Genomic DNA, 25,246 nt, shown 5'->3' on the forward strand with positions numbered 1-25,246 from the left:
TCCATTTGCTGAACAGTACTATGAATACCTCGAAATCATCCACACAACCCACATAGCTGCTCCCTCTACCCACAAGTGTCTATAATCTCGCACCATAACTTCCAATCGCCCCCCCTCAACAATCCTTCCTGTGAGCTATATCACACTGTTGAGGCAACAGAAAGAATTTCATACCTTTATAAATAAATTCTCCCTTCAAGCACCTTCACACAAAACACATGAACTCCTTCATGCTCCAAGGAAGCTGAAAATCCACACTTAAATAAGCACAGAGCGAGTAACAGATCCCTTCATTCTAACAGCATCTGAAATTCCATCAGGAGCAGCACTAATATGCAAAGTAAATTAATCCCGGCGGTATTCTGAATTTTTATACTCCAACAATTAAGCTCATTTAATCCACCCTCATCTATAAATGTTATGGTCTCTGGATCAGAAATAAATATGAGAAATTAGGCTCCAATATATTTTATCTTTTACCTGCAACTGGAGAATATTAATTTTCCAGAGCAGACATTATAACTACCAGGTACCTTGTGTAAAGTTGCCCATGTAAATAAAAGGCCATGTAAATATGATTCTCCTGGTTTTACAGAGTCGGCACACAATCAATATAATCTCTCCTTCTGGCCCCCAACTGAAAGTATTTCTCCCTTCTTCCTTAAAAGCTCATCTTTGACTCCAAATAGACAGTGCTCTGCAGTAGTTCATGCTGGTTCCTTCCAATTAAAGCCCAAGAGACTGTGGATTCTCAGAGTCAATTTTCAGAATAACTCTTTAGTTATTATTCAGAATTGAAATAAATCAAACGGAGAATGATTTTTTTTAAAGTACAGTTCGCTAATGCTTAGAAATGCCTTGTAAATGCTTACATGTTTATGTTCTGAGCAAACAGCACTTCGAACACACAGATTATAACAGAATACTGATTTGCAAACTGACCAGGCTTCACAGGCAACAATGATATATAGTAAAAGTCAAAGGCTTTACAACAACAATATCATAATGGGAGTTTATTTTTAATAATTAAGCAAATTTAATCAAGTATGGTTATGAAATCTTAAAAATAAATGCATGCAAAATCAGTATTGAAGTTGCTTTCATTCACCTTTGTTGAAGTGCTGCTTACAGCAGACTGGTTCACTTTGACCATAATGGTAGCACCTTCAGTTCCATAATTTTACCAAGTCAAAATAATTTTAAAAATCACTGCATTAATAGCCTACTTGTTGAATATTTGACTGAGACATGCTGAAGAACGAGAGTGAAGACTTATCTAGCAGGTCATCAGTCAGCTGTTGTTTTTAACAACTTCTTTCAAAACTGAGCTAGTTTTCATTTTTAACCAAGATTATGATTGTTTCTTCCCCTCAATATTCCAAGAATTCCACGCAAACTCATTCTACGACTTTTTTTTCTGCTGAGTGCACTTATTGTGTTAAGCAAGATATCTGATTATCTACAACTTTTCTACAAGTAGGTACCAAACATTACAGATGATTCCGGATTTTTCTTTTTCCCCCTGGACCTAGCTAATCCTGTGCTGAATGACAGCAAGGGCCAGATTAACACTAAATCTCAGGCCCAATTCTGCAGCAGGAAGACATTTTTCACCCACACATAGGATTTCTGGTTCCCTGGGTCATATGTTGAACAACTGGCAAATTCAATGCTTTCCTTCTGGAATGTGATCCATTGTCCCCAATGTCAAAGACCAATGCCTCCACTTTATCCTAATCAGAAATGTTATCCAACACATATACAACACAATCAAAGTCAAGGAGATTTCCTCTTCACAAGAAAGCAGTGGGGGGGGGGGGGGAGGCACGCGGAGAGAGAGAACTGGCTTTCCCCCACTCCTACCATACCTTAACCTGTCAGAAATGCAGACAATAACAACGATGATGAATTTGTTCAGCTACTGATCTGTTATGCACCACAGTCACTTAACTTCCCTGGAGCAGGCAAACCCAAGTGAAACTCAATAGCAAAGTACTGCAGATGTTAGATATAAAAAACACAAATAGAAAACAGTGGATCTATTCAGTGATCAGGCAACATCTGTGGAGAAACAGGAAGAAACACCTATTTTTCTTGCCTCAGATGCTGCCTAACTAGCTGAGCATTTTCTGTTTTTACCCTAGTGTAAACTTCTGCTCAGCTAGCACACCCCAGCATTATTTTACCTTGTATTGATCTAAAACATAATTTTTTTTCCAATTTAAAAAACTGGCTTTAAGAACTAGCTACTGTTATCCTTTGTCAATGTCTCACATCTAGGAGTAATTGATGAAGGATTCTAGTCACATCTTTCATCTATACCTAGCATCTGCTGGACAAGCCCAAATGTTTGTATTAGAATCACAAACTTTGATCAGCACTACATAGAGTAATATATACTATTATAATATACTTATAATAATATACCTGAAGCTATTTTTTTATATTGAATATAAATAGTTGTTCAAATCAAAGAATTCTACAGGGCTATAAATTAGTTTCTCCTCTTTTGGTTGACATGACCCAATAAAGAGAAGCAATAATAAATCGGGCTGAAATAAAGTATGGCTTCAGAAAGGAAAATTGGTGGAAATTTGCCCCAAAGCATCAAATAACAAAATTTACAGTCACTTTGAAAGACTGCTTTCATATGAAACTGCACAGCCACTAACTCAATGATGTTAAGAGTAAATATGGATTGCAGGAGGGCCTCCCAGTGTTAAGGCCTGCCAAAGAACTCACTGAGACACACCATACATTTGCTCATTCATAAATATGACTGATCAATAACTGATAGGGTTTTAATGGATTGAAACAAAGAACCTGCAGACTGCTCAACAGGCAGATGATTTGCTTGCCACTTTTCAAAGGAATCTGGGACTTTCAAGATTTGGCCCATTTGGTACAAATTTGTTGATGTCAGCTAAAGCAGAATTTAGGTTACACGAGACAATGGGGTGACCCGTTGGGGCACCCTTTGAGAGAAGGGTAGTGCAGTCTGATGTGACCAGAATGAGCATTATATTTTCCTGAATGCCATTGGTATCGCTTTGCTTTGGAAATTGAAGAAGAAAACCTCAGTTTATTGAAGAAGAACAAGGCAAATATAGCTCCTCCTCGTTTAACGAAGGGCACTTTTGACGGCATCATTTCTGGTTTATCTGCCACCCTTGTGCCTCTCATTGTCATTCTGGAGACGTGTAGTCGTTTCATCTGCCATCTCTTCATCTCTTCTGCTGTTTATTCTTTGTCTCTGATCCTGGAGACATGCATTTCTCAGCTCCTTTGTCTCTTCCTCTCTCCTCCTTCTGTGCCTGTTTTTGTCATTCTGGAGACGTGCAGCCCTTTCATCCCCCATCTCTTCAACTCTTCTGCTGGTTGTTGTTTGTCGCTGATCCTGGAGATGTGCATTTCTCAGCTCCTTTGTCTCTTCGTCTCTCCTCCTTCTATGCCAGTTGATGTCATTTTGGAGATGTGCATACCTCTCCTCCTCTATCTCTTCTTCTCTCATCTCTTTTGTCCTGATTCTTTGATCCTGGAGTTATGCCGCCCTGGCCTCATCCAATACCTGTTCTCTCCCTCTCCTTGCCGCTTCTCGACAATGTTTGGTGTCATCTCTTAACCATACTGTCCCCCTTCTCTTTCCACACGGTATAATTAGGCTTACCATATTTTTTTACCCTAATGCTGGATAAAAGATACGAAGCAGTAACACCAATGCCTCCAGGATGCTGATTATTCTTGATGACGTGGTTGGCGCTCTCCTAAATGGACGCGATATAGTCACCGCTATATAGTGACTGCAGCAAAGGGTTTTATGGGTGTCTCAAAGTACGTCATTATAATAAGATTTAATTATTTCTTATTGATGGATCTCAGTTTGATCTGTCCCAATCCTGCACATGCTGATGGTGATTAGCAGAAAGTGATCGCTCGAAATAGAGCTGCCCTGCCCTTTTGCTCCGGTTGGTGTCGCTGTTGTGAGCATTGTGAGTCGCTTCTGAGGCTGGCCATGCACATGCGTTGTGGTTTCCATCATGGCTGACATCGGTTCTCAGGTGAAAGCAGGGCAGTTGATTTTGGCGAGTGAGCAATTTTATACGAATATATAACCCTGAACTTTGCCTGCATTCTGTAAGTTAGCACATTTTAAGTCGATTTAGCCAAAAATAGTGCCGCTGTAATGCACCATTTGCGCTAATTGGAGGTCACAAACAGATGAACAGAGCATGAGAGTTTAAGTAGTATAAAGATATCTGAATTCATCGGCAATAAAAAAAGGAACACAAAAGCTTTCACAACCTCAAAATGTCATGACATTTCAGAAAGTCTCTTCACCTCTTAATGAATTGCATCTAACATGCTCAAGCCTGCAAAGTAACACAAGCACCTGAGGCAATATCATAATGACCAAAACTGTTTTAGTGTTGTTTGAGATAAATATTGGCCAGGAAACTAGGGTAATGCCCATTCTGTTCTATATAGTAATGCAGGAGCTAGCACATGCTGTCGAGGGAGGGAAAGAATTTTGATTTGAAGATGGCAGTTGAAAAACTGCATGATCAAAAAATACAGCAGTACAGAAAGATTTCACAGGCAATTGACCGGAGGTGAGGTCCTGGAAGCAGCTGTGGAAGTCTTGCAGGAAATGTCAGTGCCTTCAGAACAAGTAGTAAAAGAAAAGGAGAGCAGCCAGACAAAAAAAAACACAACATAGAAGATTTCAAAGCATTTCCGACACCACCTTTACCATGCTCGCTTTTGTTACCTCAAACTCTGAGGTAAATGACACTCTCTACAATTATATACTCAGTGGCCACTTTATTAGATATCTCCTGTAGCTAATAAAGTGAGCACTGAGTGTATGTTCATGGCCTTCAGCTGCTGTAGCCCATCCACTTTAAGTTTCAATGTGTCTGCATTCAGAGATGCTCGTCTGCACGCATTGTTAGTTGAGTTACTGTCACCATTCTATAAGCTTGAACCAGTCTGGTCATTCTCATCTGACCGCCCTCATTAACAATGTGTTTTCACCCACACTCACTGGATTGTTTTTGTTGTTTTTACAACATTCTCTGTAGGCTCTAGGAACTTGTGTGTGAAAATCCCAGGAAATCAGCAGTTTCCAAGATGCTCAAACTGGTCTGTATAGCACCAACAATCATTCCACGGTCAAAGTCACTAAGATTACACTTGTTCCCCATTCTGATGTTAAACAGGACCTCTTGACCATCTCTGCATCATTTTACGCATTGAATTGCTGCCACGTGATTGGCTGGTAAGGTATTTGCATTAATGAGCAGGTGTACAGGTGCAGTCATCCAACCATGTTGGATAGGAACCAAATCACAGTCTTGCCGAAGGGTTTCAGCCCGAAACGTCAACTGCGTCTTTTTTTTCCCATAGATGCTGCCTGGCCTGCAGAGTTCCTCCAGCATTTTGTGTGTGTTGCATCTTGGGTAGGAGTCTGATATTTTTAAAAAACATGGTTAAACAGAACAGGCTTGTCACTCACCTGTTGGCTACCAACATACCGAGTTACGAAAATCAGCCCTAAATACTAGCTCATGAGAAGGCTTACTCAAGAATGTCCACAAAATGCTACACAAACTACTGAAAAAAAGTATAATTGCACAATGAATACTGTGGTTAACTCCTTAATCCTTCTCCGGCTGAATAAATAGCAACTCTATCCAGTTAAATGGCGAGTAACCCAGTTGTTGAATAAACATGTGCAAATGGAATGGGTAACCTTTATCCTGCTGATCCACTTGCAGGGAATAATCCTAACCATGCTGAATAAATGCTAACTCTGTCTGGGTACTCCTTGAGCAACTACATCCCTGCTGAAGCAGCGATTCTGAACAGTTTGAAAGTTACCACTTACCTAATGAAAAAATTCCATTCCACTACATACCAAAAATCCCTACCACACTGAAAAACAACTCTGTTCAGTTACGCAGAGAACACACTTCACTGGTCCAAACACCAGCAACTACTTACAGCGAATAACCCTCTCTGCGTTAGTCAGTTCTGTTTGGTTATATGATTGGTAACCCTTACTTTGTTGAATTAACAGGAATCCCTTACAGAAATAAATGCTACGAGATCAAAAAGAGAATCTTCTGATGGAAACACTTCACATTTAATTTTAATTCAAATATACAGCAGGCGGTGGTCTGTGCCTTTCATTTTTGGGATGACTTTTATATCAGGTGACTGGTGAGGCAGTAATTGCTCCCTTTATTTTAATACTTGAGGATCTAAGTAGCTCAAAATAAACACACGGAGCAAAATAGTTATTAGAAATGGAGAACTGATTAATAAATAATTTAACATCTTATTGAGTGAAAAAGAGATAGACTGACAATTAAACAAAACATTTCAAGACTTCAGGACACCCACTTAAAAGTTCCAATGGGTCCCGTTTAATTTTAAGTCTTTCTTGAAATTGGGCAAAGATAGTGGATCCTGGTGGAGCAACTGCCCGCAGTGCTCTTTGCACAGAGGACAGAAAAGAGTCATTCTAACTATCATGTGGTGAACCACCCTGGATGTCAGGCGAGCTCCAGAATCTGTCCATTTGTAGCAATCGCCTTCCCTCTGTCCTGTGGTGTGAGAGAACTGCTCAGACTACACAAAATGTGTTCACTTCAGCATCACAACATACTGTCAATAGAATTCTGTAAAACCCAAGCAGATAACATCATCTCCAAAAAAGAAAGAGTTCAGTTAGGCAGCAAAGATGGGAAAGCAAATTCTTACGATTTTAGCAGATTTTAATTTTTAAAAAATGTACCAAAATTCAGTTAAATAATCACAATTTTCATAAACTGCAAGAGAAAAATCTGGGGTTCAAATATAATTGTGAATGAAAATGGCACAGGGCTGTGATAGAATATAGAACATTACTGCACAGTACAGGCCCTTTGGCCCATGAAGTCATGCCAACTTTTTAAACTACTCCAAGATCAATCTAACCCTTCCCTCCCACAAAGCCCCATCTCTGTGCTTATCTAGGAGTCTCTTAAATGTCCCTAATGTATCTGCCTTTTTCATCACCCCAGCAGTGTGCTCCACTCACTTACAACACTAAAAAATTACCATTACCATGCCCCTATACTTTCCTCCAATCATTTTAAAATTTTGCCCCTTCATGTTAGCCTTTGTTGTTAGCTGTTCACCCTATCTATGTCTCTCAGCATCTGAGACACCTCTATCAAGTCACCTCTCATATACTCCTTCACCCCAAAGAGAAAAGCTATTGCTTGCTCAACCTAACCTTACAAGACCATAAGGTCATAAGATATAGGAGCAAATGCAGGCCATTCGGCCCATCGAGTCTGCTCCGCCATTGAATCATGGGCTGATCCAATGCTTCCAGTCATCCCCACTCCCCTGCCTTCTCCCCATACCCTTTGATGCCCTGGCTAATCAAGAGCTTATCTACCTCTGCCTTAAATGCACCCAGTGACTTGGCCCCCACAGCTACTCATGGCAACAAATTCCACAGATTTACCACCCTCTGACTAAAGTAATTTCTCCGCATCTCTGTTCTAAATGATGTGCTTCAACCCTAAAGTCGTGCCCTCTTGTCCTAGATTCCCCTACCATGGGAAATAACTTTGCCATATCTATTCTGCTCAGGTATTTCAGCATTCGGAATGTTTCTATAAGATCCCCCCTCATTCTCCTGAACTCCAGGGAATACAGCCCAAGAGCTGTCAGACGTTTCTCATACGGTAAGCCTTTCATTCCTGGAATCATTCTCGTAAATCTTCTCTGAACCCTCTCCAATGTCAGTATATCCTTTCTAAAATAGGGAGCCCAAAACTGCACACAATACTCCAAGTGTGGTCTCATGAGTGCCTTATAGAGCCTCAACATCACATCCCTGCTCTTATATTCTATACCTCTAGGAATGAATGCCAACATTGCATTCGCCTTCTTCACCACTGACTCAACCTGGAGGTTAATCTTTAGGATATCCTACACAAGGACTCCCAAGTCCCTCTGCATTTTGAATTCTCTCCCCATCTAATTAATAGTCTGTCTGTTTTTTTCTTCCACTTAAGTGCATGACCATACACTTTCCAACATTGTATTTCATTTGCCACTTCTTTGTCCATTCCCCTAAACTATCTAAGTCTCTCTGCAGGTTCTCTGTTTCCTCAACATTACCTTTGTACCATCGTATCATCGGCAAATTTAGCCACAAGTTCATTAATCCCATAGTCCACATCATTGACATACATCGTAAAAAGCAGTGGTCCCAACACCAACCCTTGTGGAAATCCACTGGTAACCGGCAGCCAGTCAGAATAGGTCCCTTTATTCCCACTCTGTTTTCTGCTGATCAGCCAATGCTACACCCATGCTAGTAACTTCCCTGGAATTCTGTGGGTTCTTATCTTGCTAAGCAGCCTCATGTGCGGCACCTTGTAAAAGGCCTTATGAAAATCCAAGTACACCATATCTACTGCATCTTCCTTGTCTACCCCAACCTTTGCAGAAACTCCAGCCATTGCTGCTCTGCTGTCCTTCCTGCTAGACATGCTCTCTAAAACAGACAGAATCCTGATAAATCTCTGCTCCCTCTCTAAGGTTTCCACATCCTTCCTGTAATGAGGCCACCAGAAGAGTACACAATTCTCAGAGTGTGGACTAACTGGAGATTTATAGAAGTGCAACATTACTTTGCAGCTTTTGAACGTACTAATGAAGGCCAGTACACGGTACATATTCTTAAACATATTGTTAACTTGCATGGCAACACTGAAGGATCTATAGGCGTGGACCCCAAGACCCTCTGTTCCACAGCTGCTAAGAATCCTGACATTAACCCTTGTTCTCTGCTTTCAAGTTTGACCTTCCAAAGTGTATCACTTCACATTTCTCGGCACTGAACTCTTATCTGCCGTGTCTCAGCCAGGCTCTGCATCCTATCAACGTCCTGTCGTAAACTACAACAACCCTCCACACCATCTGCAACAACTCCAACCTTTGTGTCATCTGCAATAAATCGACACTGATTAACTGTAATGCATGTGGCAAGTAAACATTATGTTGTGTGCTTATTATGTTTGTTACATGCAGTTACTAATAAATATGGATCTAGGCAAGATCAAGTGCTCAGAACATTAATTTGTCAACATAATATATACTGCACCTTAAAGATGAGGTGCAACCTATGGCACTGCAGATACAAGGCATCACACACAAAGTGAATCCAACCTGGAAGCAATAAGCAGTATGACACACGATACTGTACCCACTGGAATTCAGAAGAATGAGAGGAGATTTTATAGAAGCATATTAAATTATGAAAAAGATAAGATAGAGGCAGGAATGTTGTTTCCATTGGCAGGCAAAAATGGAACTAAGGACATAGCCTCAAGATTTGATGGAGTAGATTTAGGACAGAGGTAATGAGGAGCTGCTTTTCCCAAACTGTGGTGAATCTGTGGAATTCTCCAGCCACTGAAGCAGTGGAGGAGACCTCAGTAAATATATTTAAGACAAGGTTGGAAAGATTTTTTGTATAGTAGGGGAATTAAGGGTTATGCGGAAAAGGCAGGGAGGTGGAGATGAGTCCAAGGCCAGATCAGCCATGATCTTATTGAATGATGGAGCAGGCTCGACGGGCCAGATGGCCTACTCCTGCTCCTATTTCTTATGTTCTGATAAGAGATGCACCCTCTGAAGTGTTCTGTCTCCGCACAGCAAACATTAGCACATATGGGATGGAGAGTAGCACGTGACCTACAAGAGGTCTAAAAGCCCTCCTAGCATCCTCAAAAATTAAACAATAGGCTAGAAGTGTGAGAGAGTTAATAGGGCTTCTAATTCACAGCAATCTCTGATGCCATTTGCATGAAGTTTCCAAGTCCTCCCTGTGCCCATATACATTTTCCTCTGGGTGCTCCGGTTTTCTTTAATACTCAAAGATGCCTGGGTTAGTAAGTACTGTAAATAGCAAATTGCCCCTAGTGTGGAGTAGATGGTAGAATTGGAGTGATAATGGGAAAGAGGGAAGAACAGAGTGGGATCGGTGTTGGAAGAATGAAAAGGGTGCTTGATATTCGGTACGGATCTGGTGAGCCAAAGAGCCAGCTTCTGTATGGTACAATTCAGAGGTTACAGTAATGCTGGGAGAACCTGGAGGACATGACACACAGACTACCATTTAATGGATATATAGTCCCATCTCACAATCCAAATAGAACTCTGACCCAGTGTTACAATTCCAGAAAAGAGCCTTCCACTCCAACTGCAGAGCTTCTGATCCAAGCAACTATTTAAATACAAACTCATGAGGCAAGCAAAAGCAACATTCTCTAATTATCCAGCAATTAATAGTCGGCACCATGAAATACAGCCCATCCCCAGCCAAGCTTCACCTGGAAAACATAACACACTTTGCAACTCTATAATCAGCCGCCATATCTCACGACTTCTACACTAGAACAGATATCAATTCACAACACCTCCACCACTTATTTACTAACAATTTCTATCAAGCTGGATTGACTAAAATTCATTTGTTTCATTGCTTCCTCATCCAACTGAAAGCTTTATTCTCAAAATGAAAAAAAACCACAATTATTCAAGCTTGGTGGACACATCACTGGAATTTAACAGTTCCTTTGCTGAAACAAGTTTTACTGCAAGCATAGGTAATGAATAGTGGGCATCAGCAGAAGGATAACAAATGCTGGACTTGCATCAAAACCCAGATTCCATGAAAGAGTTGCTTTGAGGATCCAAGATCACTTCAGTTCAACAATGATAGTTTTAGTCCCCCAACTATTAAGGTGATGAGATCAGATGAACAGAAAAAAACTACAGAATACAAGCCTCATGGGGCCAGGTCACAGAACAGTTAACTTTTTGAGTGGTGCAGCACTTCAGCACCAAGATCTGAAAAGAAACACTTGTAGAGTTCAACATCATTGGAAGCAGAAACACCAGCACCTAGTTGAGCCGATATGGCATTGGGGGAGGGGTTCATGGTGGAAAATGCAGAGGAACAGACACTCAGGCCGATGTGCTCCCACGGATTTTAAAACACACTTTCCTTTCCTACTCTAAAGGCAGCCTCTCAAACTTTTAGCAAGGAATTATGGTTCTGGTGTAAAATGTAATATTTAGAGATCTGTCACTTGTTTGAAAAACATCACAAAAAATTAGAACACATTAACTCAGGTGCAATTCTCCCTTTGACATAGTTTCTACTAATATGCTAAAGACACCTGTAAAAATTAAGTGTTTGCAACATATCTTGGCTTGAAGATCATGATGGTGAACTATACAAACTATACAACGCATTTCTACATTGTTGTTATGTCATTGATCATCCACTTTTAACACATCATCATCCACTTCCTTCCACACACCCCAGGCCACAAATCTCTTTTCCCTGAATTTTCCCCTTCTCCTGATTCTGTTTGAGATTTATATCACAGATTATTCAAGTAAGGGCTATATCACCATCCAGAGCAATTATATCCTTAAACCACACCACAATGAAATACATTGCTGCAATCTAATAAAAAACCTAAAGAATGGCCTCAGCCCAAAATGTCAATTGTTTACTCTTTTCCATAGATTCTCCCTGGCCTGCTGAGTTCCTCCGACATTTTGTGTGTGTGGTTTTGGATTTCCAGCATCTCCAGATTTACTCATGTTTGTAGTCAAAAACCTTGCCTAACTTTGTGATGATGGTCTGAATATTTAATCTGTTACATCAATGAACATTCTGTTTTTGTGAGTTCAACCAATGCCCAGTTTCATTAAAACCATGTCATTTCTCAAAAAAAGCATGTTAAAAAAACAAAAATAAAATCAATTTTAACACATCATCATTATGTTGACAGTGGTTGATGGTATTTCCTTACTTTATTGAAGTATTTTTGCTAACTGTGTAAGCTTCATAAAAATATAATTTTTTTAATATATCTCCCTTTAGTGAAAAATACAACAACTCAATCATCAGGCAACCAGTATTAGCTTCATCAGAACATGTAGCATGCAGACATGAGCAAAAATAACACAATAAAATTTAAAATTATATTTAAAATTTTAAATCAAAACTTTAGCAAATCTATTCTTTTTTCCCTTCCAGTCTTGGATTACAAAGACCACTAAACCAAACCCAAAATAACTTTATTTTTTTACAGTTCAGAGATATGACAGCAAAACAGCAGAGCAAGGATTGAAGTTGGGCTAAAAGGCATTAACTGGTTTACAATTTTGTTTACTGTAATGATAGAGAACTTATCAAAAACTCCTTGTAATCAGCTGCAGGTAACTACATCCCACAATCCAAACATAAACTCCAGCCCAGTGCAGGATTCCACTCCTTCTGTAGAGCTTCTGATCCAAGCAAATATTTAAATACAAACTCATGAGGCAAGCAAAAGCAATATGCTCTAATTATCCAGCAATTAATAGTCGGCACCATGAAATACAGCCCATCCCCAGCCAAGCTTCACCTGGAAAACATAACACACTTTGCAACTCTAATCACTTTTATGCTAAATTTCTTGTATTTTTTTTGCTGCTGTGTTTGTTCAAGCTGTGCTGCTGAGTGAACAGTTAAATAGGGTGGTAGAACAAAGATTTGCAAGGCTCTAAATTTTTATCTGTTCTCTATTAGTAACCCTAAATTCTTGGCAAACGTAGATAATGTATCATAGATCTGAAAACCAGAAGTCTGCAGGATATCACTGGGTGTGGTGCATTTTTTGCAACATTTATGATTATAAGCTACTGATTGTTTTAGCTACTTACATTTACTTTTTATGGACAACTCAATGTATTTATTTTTACAATGCTGTAAATATTCAGATTTTGTAACAGAATAATGGTGAAGGTACTTAATTGCTCCTGAAGCTGCCATCCACGATGGAAACTTATTCTACAGCAATGCACCCAAACAGCCATAATTCATGCCTTAGCTCCATCAGGGTGTAGTGGTCACCCATTCAAAACTCAATCATGCACGCATCCCACATTGAGGTAGGTGCCTTCCACAGGAATTGCTGCATTACAATCACTAGCATTACATCTGGATGCTTTAACACAAACTACCCCATTTCTGTCCTCCCCTTTGTATCACAGGGAATTAAAATTTGTTGTAATTCTAGCTCCACTGTAACCTTGCCTAGATGAACACACTCCATAAAGTAGTGGTGCATTTAACCAATGAACTACTGGTAGCCTTGATAAAGAATCTTCTGGACAAGTCCCCAAGTTTTCACATCCTCCTGTACAACAAAGAAAACCGATAAAACCTATCACCCTTGCTTCAACTCTTTCCAAACATAGTTAGACAGGAATTCTACAGCACTTGAGTTCTTTAGATTTGAAAGTCGTTTGTAAAAGGAACACAAAGAATGCACAAAATAACCTAAAGGCTATATTTAGTCATAACTTAATGTATTATAAGCCCCCATATTGTAAATTTATGAGTATTAAAAGGCCGAGTGGTAAGAGTACACCATATCCAAATTTAGTGCTGTATTTTAATTAAAGGAGGCACTAAATAGCTACATTTTTTCTTTCACATTTTTCTGACTTTATTTTGATCTTTTTAGAAATTAAGAGTGCCAATCATTTTGAAGGACTTTATAAGTGGGCCATGTTTTGTACCCTCTACCATTCAATCTGAACTGCAGCACAACCATCATTTGATGAGACATCAAGTCAAGGCCGCGAATGACAGCTCAAGCTAATGTTCAAAATGCTCTAATGTTGTTCAAACGTAACCCAGGTAATCCTAACATCTCATAAACTGTTTTCTGAGGCTTGCCCAACTGCATTCTAGCAACAAAGTTGCAGAACTCCATTTTAAGGCTGGGTTAAGATGTCAAGTGTAATAACATCACTCACACTCTTAATTTTAAAACAAAAGCAATATGGAAACAGTTAATAAGCGCATCCCCGAGTGTTTGACTAACATTCCTCCCCCAGCAGACAGCACCAAATAAAATGCAAATTAATTGGTTGTCTCACTGTTTGCTGGTACAGCATATCCGAGTGTTTGCTTACACAACAGTCATTCTAATTCAATAATATGTAAAAATAAACCTGGCAAGTTTCTGTATGTCAACTGGTGTACACATTGATGTGTTATTTATTTTATCTGCTCAGTTTCAAACGTCAGTTCATTCGTTTTAAGACCACAAATTCTAACATACCAATTTAAGGGTTAGATTGTACTAAAATTGTATTTCTATTTACTGAAGTGTCTAAAAATCAAACATTCCCCATCACCAACCTTGTTAAAACTCAAACAACTCCAGGAAAGACACTGACATTAGAATCCATTAAAAAAAAACAAATGAAGCTACTAATGATTTTTTCTTTTTTTTCCCCCTCCAAATTCTACACACTCTCCTGAAGACATTATTAGCCCACCCCTAACTGTGATGCAGCTGCCATCTGTTTTATCGTGCAAGTGACCTAGACAATGTGTCAGCAGGATATCCAAGTAGATATACCATCAATACCAAGCCCATTCCTGCCTCATAAATGTTCCAAGAGATCGGTTTTAGCAATCACAGGTTGCCTTCTCCCTTTCCTGACCCAAAGGAGCTGGAATCTATTATTAAAATCCCTAACAATACCTTGAGATCCAGGTCTTCTTTCCTCTAAATACCCACTATGAAATTGCACAGCTATAAAGATACTCTCCTTTTTCATTGTTTGGGCATTATTGGCAAATAACATTATCCATGAGGATGCACAAAGACAATGGTTTTGGAGTTGGGGAATAAAAGGTGAAAGATTAATGCAGGAATGGGCATAACAAAGATGCCAAGTTTGCTTTATATTACTCAGTTTAACTAAAATATGAGTGATTTGCACTGATTATGTTTTAATCAATAGAAAAGAAAACGTGTGCATTTGATGGTAAAGCTGTTTCTTTTATGAAGCTGTACTGCAACCTTATATTTTCACTGATAAACCCCGACTGACATCAAAAGTGATTCTCTGGGTCCAAAATGTCTCAAAGTAATTAAATATCCACACTGCTGCACCAGAAAGGACGCTGCATTTCAGGTTTGGTTTAGTGTTAGAACTTTAAATCTAACAATAGCATAACTTGCTTTCATAAAGAGCAAGTGATACTTTGACAAATCTTTTCAGATCAATGACACAATTGCTCAATTTTAATCCAAATGTTCTTCAACAGAATAATATGCAAACACCTTAGCAACTCAGAAAATACCTTTCAGTCTGGATTTACCACTCTAGTCAAATTGAGAGACCCTTAATACATTTTATAATGCACCCTGACATTAAACTACACTGTGAAAAAACAGAATTTTCAGAAGATTTCATTCCGTTGGTTGTCCAGAAACTTCACTGTACTTTCCTTTGAGGATAATCTACATTTCACATTTCTAAATTGCCTACTTAATTATTTCTCAACCACTGTCCCAAGTCTGACAGGGAAGAACGAGTTATTTTACAGGATCCGTTTAAACGTTTCCTAATTGTGAATCCAACCTTATGATAGTTCAGTATCACTTGAAAGGCATGACAATTCTGTCATAATTAAACTTCTTTAAATCTTTGTCTCTAACTTCAGGGGCACACTCTATTCTCCCTCCTTTTCTGCTCGACCCATGGTGCAGTGTTACAGTGTAAATTCCATCCATATCTCCACTATTTTTGCAAATCAGTTCAAACTCTCTTTCTACTTATCTGGATGACAGTAACAAGTATCTCTTTTCATTCACTGGACCAGCTTCTCCAAAGACCTATAACTGGTTCTTTCGCATGTTTATGTAAGTGCTGAATAATGCTGGAGAAACTCAGTAGGTCAGGCAGCATCTAAGGAAAGGAATAAACAGTTGTTATTTCGGGCTGAGAATCTTCATCAGGACACTGATGAAGGGCCTCAGCCCAAAACGTCGACTGTTTATTCCTCTCCATAGCTGCTGCCTTGTGATTTCCTGCATTTGCAGAATCTCTTGTGTTTATCTCTTGTAGCCTTCACTGTCCACGAGTGCTCCAGTTTCTATAGGTATACTGATGACTTGTCAAAAAGTCTCTTAACAACACAAATGTGATCTCAAAGTGCCCATCCAATATCATTCCATGGATAAGCCATCATTTCCCATTCTTAACACCAGAAAACCCCTAAAAGTGAGTGTTTTCAATCCCTTCTATAAAATCAATTTTGTCCACTCACTTAAAAAAGTTCATCCCCTGAAGTGGCCACGAAGAAACAAAGTCTGTCTGAAATGCAACCAGTAAGAGAAAATTTGGAAGGTGACTGAAAACAATGCAAGTCTGAAGTACAGGCCCATCACATCACTGAAAGTGCAACCCCCCCCCCCCCCGAGAATTAGTGAATCTGTTTGTGAACCATTGGACAGGGTTGCTCTGTGGTACATCTTCATGCCAGATCCCCAATGGTTAGTTGCCTCTTCTAATTTCTCACTGTATACTTTAAATCTGTTTCCATTTGTCACACACCTTGAGATTTTGTTTTGCATTAAAAATGCCACAAACTGAGTTCCTGTATTTCAGGAATGTGGCCCCAGCTCTGTTATGTGCAGGATCTGAAGAGGTAAATTAAAGGAGATTAAATTTCAACAGCACGAGTGAATGGAGTAGTATGTTTAAACATCAGAAAGGTCTTCTACCTCTTTTTTTTGAGAGGTAAAGCAACTGTCTGCTTCTCAAAAGACATTGATGAACTCGCAACAACAAAGTTAATTGAAATACTCAGAGAACAACAGTAGTCATAAAACACTCATCAGTCTACCTTGTCTATGATGACTATCAATCCAATTTACCTGCATTTGGTCCATTATGGGTAATTCAAGTGCTCATCTGGGCATTTCTTAAATGCTGTGAGGACATCCACTTACACTACCCACTCAGGCAATACATTCCAGATTTCAAACTCAGATCCCCTCTTACCATACAAATATGTCCTCTAGTATTGACCTACGGTATAGTACACTGTATTGAAGGAAGGCATTTGCTGTTTGGTATGAAGGTCTCCTGAAACCAACTACAGAGACTCAATTATATTAATTGGCTCTCAAAAATGGGCTTAAAAGCACCAGAAAATTCTCTTGTTCATCAGATTAACCATGCATATCCATATCCCATGCATTTTAACTCCAGAAACGCTGACAATTGTCTGATTATATTACACCAGATGCAAACAACTAGCAATCTGCAAGAGAGAGAGAGAGAGTGCGAGAGAGCGAGAGAGCACAAACACATAACTCAGAAGCAAACATATACTGTAGATATTGAAGAGAAAATATTCCTTGGCATTTCAGCTGTCTATCTGTCCAGCTGAGTTGAATGAACTCCAACAGGGAATCTGGATACTGCACTAGACAAAGAAATCTTGTTTCCCAAACCTAAGCCATTCTTTCAGATTGCCCTCTAGGAGGCAGATAGGGTGAAAGGAATTTACACAGGGTGGAGTTGGGGTAGGGAATGGGGTGGGGGTGTTGGGAAAACGTTATCCAACCTATGGGTAGCTGCATCACGCCACCTGCTGGAGTAATCTCCCCTTTATTATTGCAAGGCAAAGTCAGGACAGAAAACGAAGGCAAAATGGGTGGATAAGAGAATTCCTCCCAACTCCCAACTTCAGGCCATTGTCAAATATTTGTGCAAACAAAACCTTAAAGGAAAAGAACGATAACTTCAACAAAGCAATAGTTAGTGCAAAAGCAGAGCATGGAGGGGGAGAGGGGGGAGAGTTGGGGCCAAAACAGTTTGAAGACCAAAGACTATTTGAAGTGATTTAACTAACAGATACATCATCAGCTTCTTGTGCTGGAAGATGCAATCTTTCACAAGCTTTTGGGCGAATTAATAACTGTCTAGGTCATCTTGTCAAGGATCTGGTTATGTTTACCTTGGACTTCTTAACCTCCACCTTCTGAAATACTGTAATGGTTTAAGTCCTTGCAAGTTAATCAGTAATTGTTTTATTCAATGTCAACCTCCTGCAAGTCCTACCAATTGCATCCCTACGATGCAAATACAGTCGCAAGACAGTTGCTTCACTGGAAATAACGCACTGGTGTAAAACTATCCAAATGCCTTATTCCCCCAACATCGAACAAATAGAAAATAATCAGGCCAGGTGATTTGTTGATGCCCAGATCCACAAAACAGCCGCATCCACTGTGCTCTGGGACTTTTTAAAAATGATTAACTGCAGCACATGCACAGAAAAAAATCAAGTCTTTTCCAATAGGATTCATGCTTTGCAAAATCATGAGTTTTATTCCTAATGTTAAGGCAATCCTCCTCCTGAATAGCATAACAACCCAGAGTCCGCGCTTTAAGTATTCTGTCAAACCGATACATGCTGACTCTGTCAAACCGATGATAGTAATTTCATTATATTCCAACCTTTTTACACATTGTACAAAAAATTGTTCGCCATAAAGTATGAATTGCAGATTTTTATTGAATATTTTAATGGCCATAATTTTACTATATTTCATATAACAATCGATTGCACACAACACGGCAGTGTAATGAGATAAAGTGACGAATATGTTGTATTTATTGTATTTGCATTCTTGAACAATAAAGCTACATGATTTGATATTTTCGTCGTTCGACAATGTTAGTGAACCAGTTTTTAGTCTGCCTCAGAGTTGCTACTACCTGTGAACATTCCGAAATTTCCCTGACCTTTTTAAGCATTCCCCTTCAGGGAATCTGGGACTGGTGGAAACAACAATGAGCCTATTAAACGCCCTCAAAATACTGCTGCGTGCAGAGTATCCGAGTGAGAAAGCGTAAGATTTCGTCTCAGGTGAGAAATCTGCCATGCGGCGGAAAAAATAGTGACGGGAAAGGGAGAGCTTCATCGCTGCTGCATTTCGATGAGACAGTGATTACTTAAAAGGACTTTACTTCGAAACTTCTCCGTTCAGCTGCAAGTAATTTTTAAAAGTCTATTTTTCACACAGATTTCAAATATGTGTTGATATAATGTCCAGTTTCTTGGTTTGTGAGAGACTTTCTCAGAACACAGAGCCTTCCCTCGCTGACACCCGCGCTATTCTTTGTGCGGTTGTGTTATTCTGATATAGCTGTTCGGGAGCTGGCGAGTTCTCCTCAACTTTGTATAAAGTTTCCTCACAAACTGGTCTTCGATATTGATTGAACTCGGTTGGTACATTGGGGAAAGAGCTAAAAAAAAAACAACTCCAGTCGAGCTAGTCAAGATTATTCTGGGATTAAACTGGAGTTCAGAAAGATAAATTCGTTATTGGTTTGTGCCGGGGTGAAAGGAGCCGACGGCATTTCACCACTGTTTGCAGATCTCTTCCTAACCACCCCCCTTTTCCAAACCCCCTCTGCTGCAGAACAACGATTGGCGACTCCGTTTGCAGTGCTGAACGATCTTCACATTAACAACCTTAACTGGAACAAAAGCATCGCTTGGAGGAAAAGGTCGCAACCGCAGGTGTAAGTATTGTACAGAACTGTAATCACGTTTAAAAAATGCTCTGTGCGCTCAAATGGCATTATAATTCCTTTATTTTTCTTCCCCTACTCAAAATCCTTATTATTTTTAAACGGTGTGTGTGTGTGTGTGTGTGTGTGTGTGTGTGTGTGTGTGTGTGTGTGTGTGTGTGAGAGAGAGAGAGAGAGAGAGAGAGAGAGAGACAGACAGAGAGAGAGAGAGAGAGAGAGAGAGATGGCGAGGAACCGTGGGCAAGGTGGAGATTTCCGAGGAGAGAAAGAACGAGAGAAAGAAAAAAGAGAGAAAGAATAACTCGTCGCTCCCAACCAGCAGCGCCTCTCCGCCCCCGTAGAACAAAGAACTACATCCACATCCACTTGCGTTTTCAATTAAACTGGAACTTCGCAACAAACGCGAGAGGGGCAATCTTTCATTGTCGCTCTGCTGGCTGGACGGCGATGTGGAACAGATTTGCCCCCACCCCACTCAAAAGCAAGGCGATGAAGGCGCATGCGATAATCAGAGGCGTTTTGTATTTTTCATGCCCCTGACCTAAAGTTAGAGGACTACAAACCATTACTAAACTATTAACAGCCTTGCTCTCGACACCTGGAAGCGGCTTTCATCCGCAGAAACTGTTTCAAAGAACAGCGAGCCATTCGAGCTAGCCATCCATCGGGCTCACGTCATTCACATTATATCAAAAAAGAAAAACTTACTTCGGGTTCTGGGAATGCCAGGCGACAGGGTCCAAACTCTTGGCTAGCGGCAGGGCGCTCTTGCACAGTGCGAACATAACTCCCCAGTAATACTTCCACGGCGAGTCCCATTTAGCCATTCTCCAGGCTAAGATAAGGCAAGTCAGAAGGAGATCGCCGAGAAATCCGTGAATCGTTCAATGTCTGGACCGCCCTCTCGATGCGATGTGTCCGAACTGTATTCTTTACGTGCTCCTCCAGAGTTAGAGACCTCTGTCTGAATCCTATTCCCCCTCTGTCTCTCTGGGTCAAGGCAGGAATGTATCCTTATCCGCAGGAATGTTTCGCTGACAGGACTGTATCCCCTGTTCGAGCTGCACCTTTCCCTCTGCCAGCAGCGTACACTTTCTCCGTTTTGTCAACTCCTGCCTTTGCCGTCAGCCAGACTCTTCTTCCTATGCAGATTCTCTCTGGGAGGAGAGAAGACTCCTCCAGAAGCTCAGATCAATCTTGGCTGTAGCTTGTCCATGTGCGACCCAGATGTGCCTTCTTCACCCGCTTGATTCGGTTTCTCTGATCTCTGACTGGCTGCGAGTTCGCTCTCCCCCCTCCCCCAAGTCCTCGGAGTTGTTGACTCTCCGCTCGCCACTCGCTCACTGACGGACTAACCTGCTCTACCTCTCAGCCCCGCCTCTCAGGCACGCCGTAGACACCACTAATCCCACCACCAATCACAAGAGTACTGAGCACCACTCAGCCAATCACGAATAAACTGAATGGGGTCCTCGTACGGGGCTCTTAAAGCTGGATGTAACATTGCTGTAATCAAGAATAAACTTTCGAACAGATAATCCACAGTTTATTGAAAAAAGATATTATTAACGTTATAACAGTAAAGCTATAATAATCAGTCTGATTGCAATTGAACTCACTGTTAAAGCACAATATTTAATTGTATAGAAAACAAAAAATGTTCTCAAATTTAATTAAATGTGAACATTTTGTTAAATATTCTTTACTGTGCATGTTATATTTTAAATACAGAGAGTTTTCAATAGAAAAAATAGCTATTTGTAAATCGTTTAGGTGTAAGTAACTGGATGTCTGAAACTGTCTTTCGATCGGCGATGAGATGCATATCGACGTTGGACTCTGAATTTGTATCACGGCTGACAGCAGGTCAACGAACCGCCCCTGAAAGAGGACAAAATAAATTTAAATCAGGACCCAATAAAACAAAACGTGGTGGAAAGGGGAGGGAGATCCTGGTCACAGCTGATTGACATGCAGTTCAACTCACTGGCATATCAGCACATGCGAGCAACTGGGAGCGAGTTCATTTATTCGAACCTCGCAATGCTGTTTGAGTGAACATGCAGAAATAGAATACATTCACTCCGTCCAAATACACGTAATATATTTTTAAACTCGAAAGTCTACGTGTACAAATAACCGCTTACCAGATACCCTTAATAGTTGGAAACATCTCGAGCATTATCATTGAAGGAACTTTTTTTTACCTGTCATAAATCACACAGAACTCAGCTGTTAAGAATCGTATCCCAGGGCCAGATAAACCTGTAGGGTCCTCGTTTAAGTTTTACTCTGTGCTGAGTTAGGTGATTGATTAAGGCAGTGAAAGCAACTCTACAACCCGACCATGACAGAGCCACAAATGAAGGGGAGTATATTGTATACAATATTTACTTACATGAAGTAAATCCGCCAGAAGGTGTAAAACCAAAAGAGGGCGGGGCCAAGCCTAAGCAACAGGCATGAGACTCACAGCTGCATCAGAAATTTGTTGTTACCCCGTACGATTGCTCACCATAACTCGAGGATCAGATTGCTTCATTCCAACTACAGGCTTTGTGTCTTTGTTCAAGTGGTGAGTTGTGCGGAAAGGAGGGCAATTGAATCATATCAAAAACTCATTCAATCCACTATCGATCAACATCCATGTGTATGCACAAACTTACACAACGTACTTTCAAGCAATAGGGCTGATAATAATCCCCAATGTGAAGAAACTAAGGCAATTATTGCTTCCCAACACGGGCCTATTTAAGATACATTACCTCGGGCTGAGGAGCTGATCTTTCCAAATATACTGGAGTGAGTAGACGCCGCTGAGATTTCCTCCCTCTGAACGCACCCTTCCCTTTTAGTCCCCGGTTCCCTTTGCACGTGCTGTGCGCTGTTCTCTTTCTTTGTCTTCAAACTACAAAATATTTTGTTTTTATGAACATTTTTTCGCTGTTATTAATGAGCTGATGAACCATCAACTCTTACCCACCACGACCTCCCGGGGTACAGCTCCCGGAACGGGACATCAACCCCTGAGATATCCAGTCCTCTTGCAGGCAAGCTTCTGCTCGTGAGTTTAGAAGTCGGGCTAAGCTTTGTTCTGGGTCACTTCACATGTAAATCTCGTGCTATATTTAAGACCTTGTTCGAGCAAACTTTTTTTTTGTCCTCGTTTGGAATTTGTGTACGGCGGTTCGGCCAGGATGGCGAATAACGAAGCTGTCTTCTGTGTATGGAGTGATCTTTGCGACGGCCAATGTTTATTAGCTCACGGTTCTAGATCGAGAAGCATTAATTAGGTGAGAGCTTTTAAAAGTCTAGTTTATAGGAGACGGGAAGATTGAAATCAGTAATGTGATCTAATGTGAAGCGGCATGAGAAAGAATGAGTTGAAATGGGACATATTTTAATTTAATTTAGCATAAAGATAATGCAGAAAAGAACGAGTACATAAAGGATAATCTATTGCAGTTTAGTTAATCGTCGCCTCATCACTTACAATTCCCTGTTCCGCACAGGAGTCAAATCGGATTTAACCCCCCACAAAATGGCAACAATATCCCATCATGAAAGGCACGTTGTTTTCAAGTGAAATTTTCGAACGGAATACTTTTTCCGAAGATTTAGTCAAAGCTCCTACTGACAAATAACTTTAAAAGAAAACTTTCTTCACAATCGTTTTCCTTTTTACTATAATAGCGTAAACCCCAAACTTTTCACGTAAAGAAGGAAATGTTGAAGCACCTTTGGAGTAGAGTCGAAGTGTGAACACGATACAGGAAAATAAAAGGAAAACGCAACCGGTCCTTCTAGGTTATATATTATTTTAATTATGAAACAAAAGCAAACAGCTCTGGAAGGATTTAAAAGCAGGAGTTAGGTTGGAAGGCTGACAATTTTAAGAAGAAAGGGTCCAAAAGTACAGGAAAGGAAAAAGCACTGTTGCAGCAGAAGGAATATTCCTGACAAACTGACATTTAAATGGCGTGTTCCACAACCTCCAAAGGTTGCGAACACAGCAAAAGCCATAATGTATTTTTGAAGTGTAATTATTGTTATAATATAGGAAACCCGGCAATACAAATGTACAGAATAAGCTCCCACTATGATGTGATAATGACTATTTTAAATGCAGTTCACTGGGAAATAAATATTGACAGGAACAAAAATTTTGCTTTCTAAATGCTAAGAGACAATTCCGCCTTGATGTAACATTTCACTCAGTGAATGTCATCTCCGTCTCTGACAGTTACTGTCGTATCAACACGATATTGTAGTCTCAGCACTCCACTGTGTCAGCCTCGGACTTCAGTGACAGGGGCCCGAATGGTACTCGAGCCATCTCAGGCCAGCAGAATTAAAAGTGATTCAATGCACTGGTCGCTGTTAACTACTTTAACCAAATCCTCTGATGGGATCATATTTGTAAAAATATTGGTCATTGTCGCTATGAAAAAATATATAGGTGTTAATGTGATTATTGACTAAATTAACACTAATTTACTAGTGGCATTGCCTATTGGTATTAGCGTACTCAGCTGTAGATTGGGAATAAACAGAGACCTTCCTGGGAAAGAGTCTGGTTTGCGACTAAGTATAATTGTCCGTGCTCTGTGATGGAAGAGACAAATAAAATATGGAGTATTTTTAACTGCTTACTGGACCATGTGAGGGAGATAAAGGAAAGATCCTTTGGAAGAGTTTTAGATCCGTGGAATTTCTCCTTCTGCAGTTTGAGAAGGAGAAGCTAAAATCAGATGTATCAGTATTACAGTGGAGTAAAGGGAATTACAGAAGCATGAAAGTGGAGCTAGTCAAAGTTGACTGTAAGTGAACACTAACAGGGATGACGGCAGAATATCAATGGCTGACATTTCTGGGAGCAATTTGCAGGCACAGGAAAGATACATCCCAAAGATGAAGAAGTATTCTAAAGGGAGGATGAGGCAACTGTGGTTGACAAGGAATGTCAAGGACAGCATAAAAGCAAAAGACAGGACATATAGCATAAATTAGTGGGACAGTAGAAGATTGGGAAGCTTCTAAAAAATAATAGAAGGCAACTAAAAAGCCATGAAGAGATAAGATTAAATATGAAAGTAAGCTAGCCAATAATATAAAAGAGGATACAAAAAGGTTTCAGATATACAAAGAATAAAGAGAGATGAGAGTGGTTAGTGGACCACTGGAAAATGATGCTGGAGAGGTAGTAATGTGGGGCAAAGAAATGGCAGATGAACTTCAGAAGTATTTTGGACCAGTCCTCACTGTGGAATACACTAGCAGAATGCCAGAGGTGCAAGAGTGTTGGGGGGTGGAAGTGCATGTCATTGCTATTACTAAGGAGAAGGTGCTTGGGAAGCGGAGAAGTTCGAGGGTATTCAAGTCATTTGGACCAGATGAGCCCCATGGTTCCAAAAGAGGTAGCTGAAGAGATTGTGGAGGCATTAGTAATGATATTTCAAGAATCACTACATTCTGGAATGGTTCCAGAGGGCTGGAACATTGGAAATGTCACTTGACTCTTTAAGAAGGGAGGGAGGCAGAAGAAAGGAAATTATAGGCCATTTAACTTGACTTCAGTGGTTGGAAAGATGTTGGGCCTCTATTATTAAGGATGAGATTTAAGGATACTTGGAGGCACATGACAAAATAGGCCAAATTTCCTTAAGGAAAAATCTTGCTTGACAAATCTGTTGGAGTTCTTTGAGGAAATAACAGGCAGGATAGGCAAAGGAGAGTCAGTTGATGTTGTTTACATAATTTT

General features: G+C 40.2%; 1 protein-coding gene across 1 annotated transcript in view; it reads right to left on the minus strand.

Moving 5' to 3' along the window:
• efnb1 (ephrin-B1) overlaps window positions 1-20,845 on the minus strand; it is a 184,907-nt gene extending 164,062 nt beyond the window's left edge. The window contains exon 1 of the mRNA XM_072270760.1: window positions 20,194-20,845. Within this exon, the coding sequence (XP_072126861.1) occupies window positions 20,194-20,312 (119 nt within the window). The 5' untranslated portion in view covers window positions 20,313-20,845. The remainder of the gene's footprint in view (window positions 1-20,193) is intronic.
• Window positions 20,846-25,246: the final 4,401 nt, after the last annotated feature.

Source organism: Mobula birostris, chromosome 10 (genome assembly GCF_030028105.1).
Source record: "Mobula birostris isolate sMobBir1 chromosome 10, sMobBir1.hap1, whole genome shotgun sequence".
NCBI lineage: Eukaryota > Metazoa > Chordata > Chondrichthyes > Myliobatiformes > Myliobatidae > Mobula > Mobula birostris.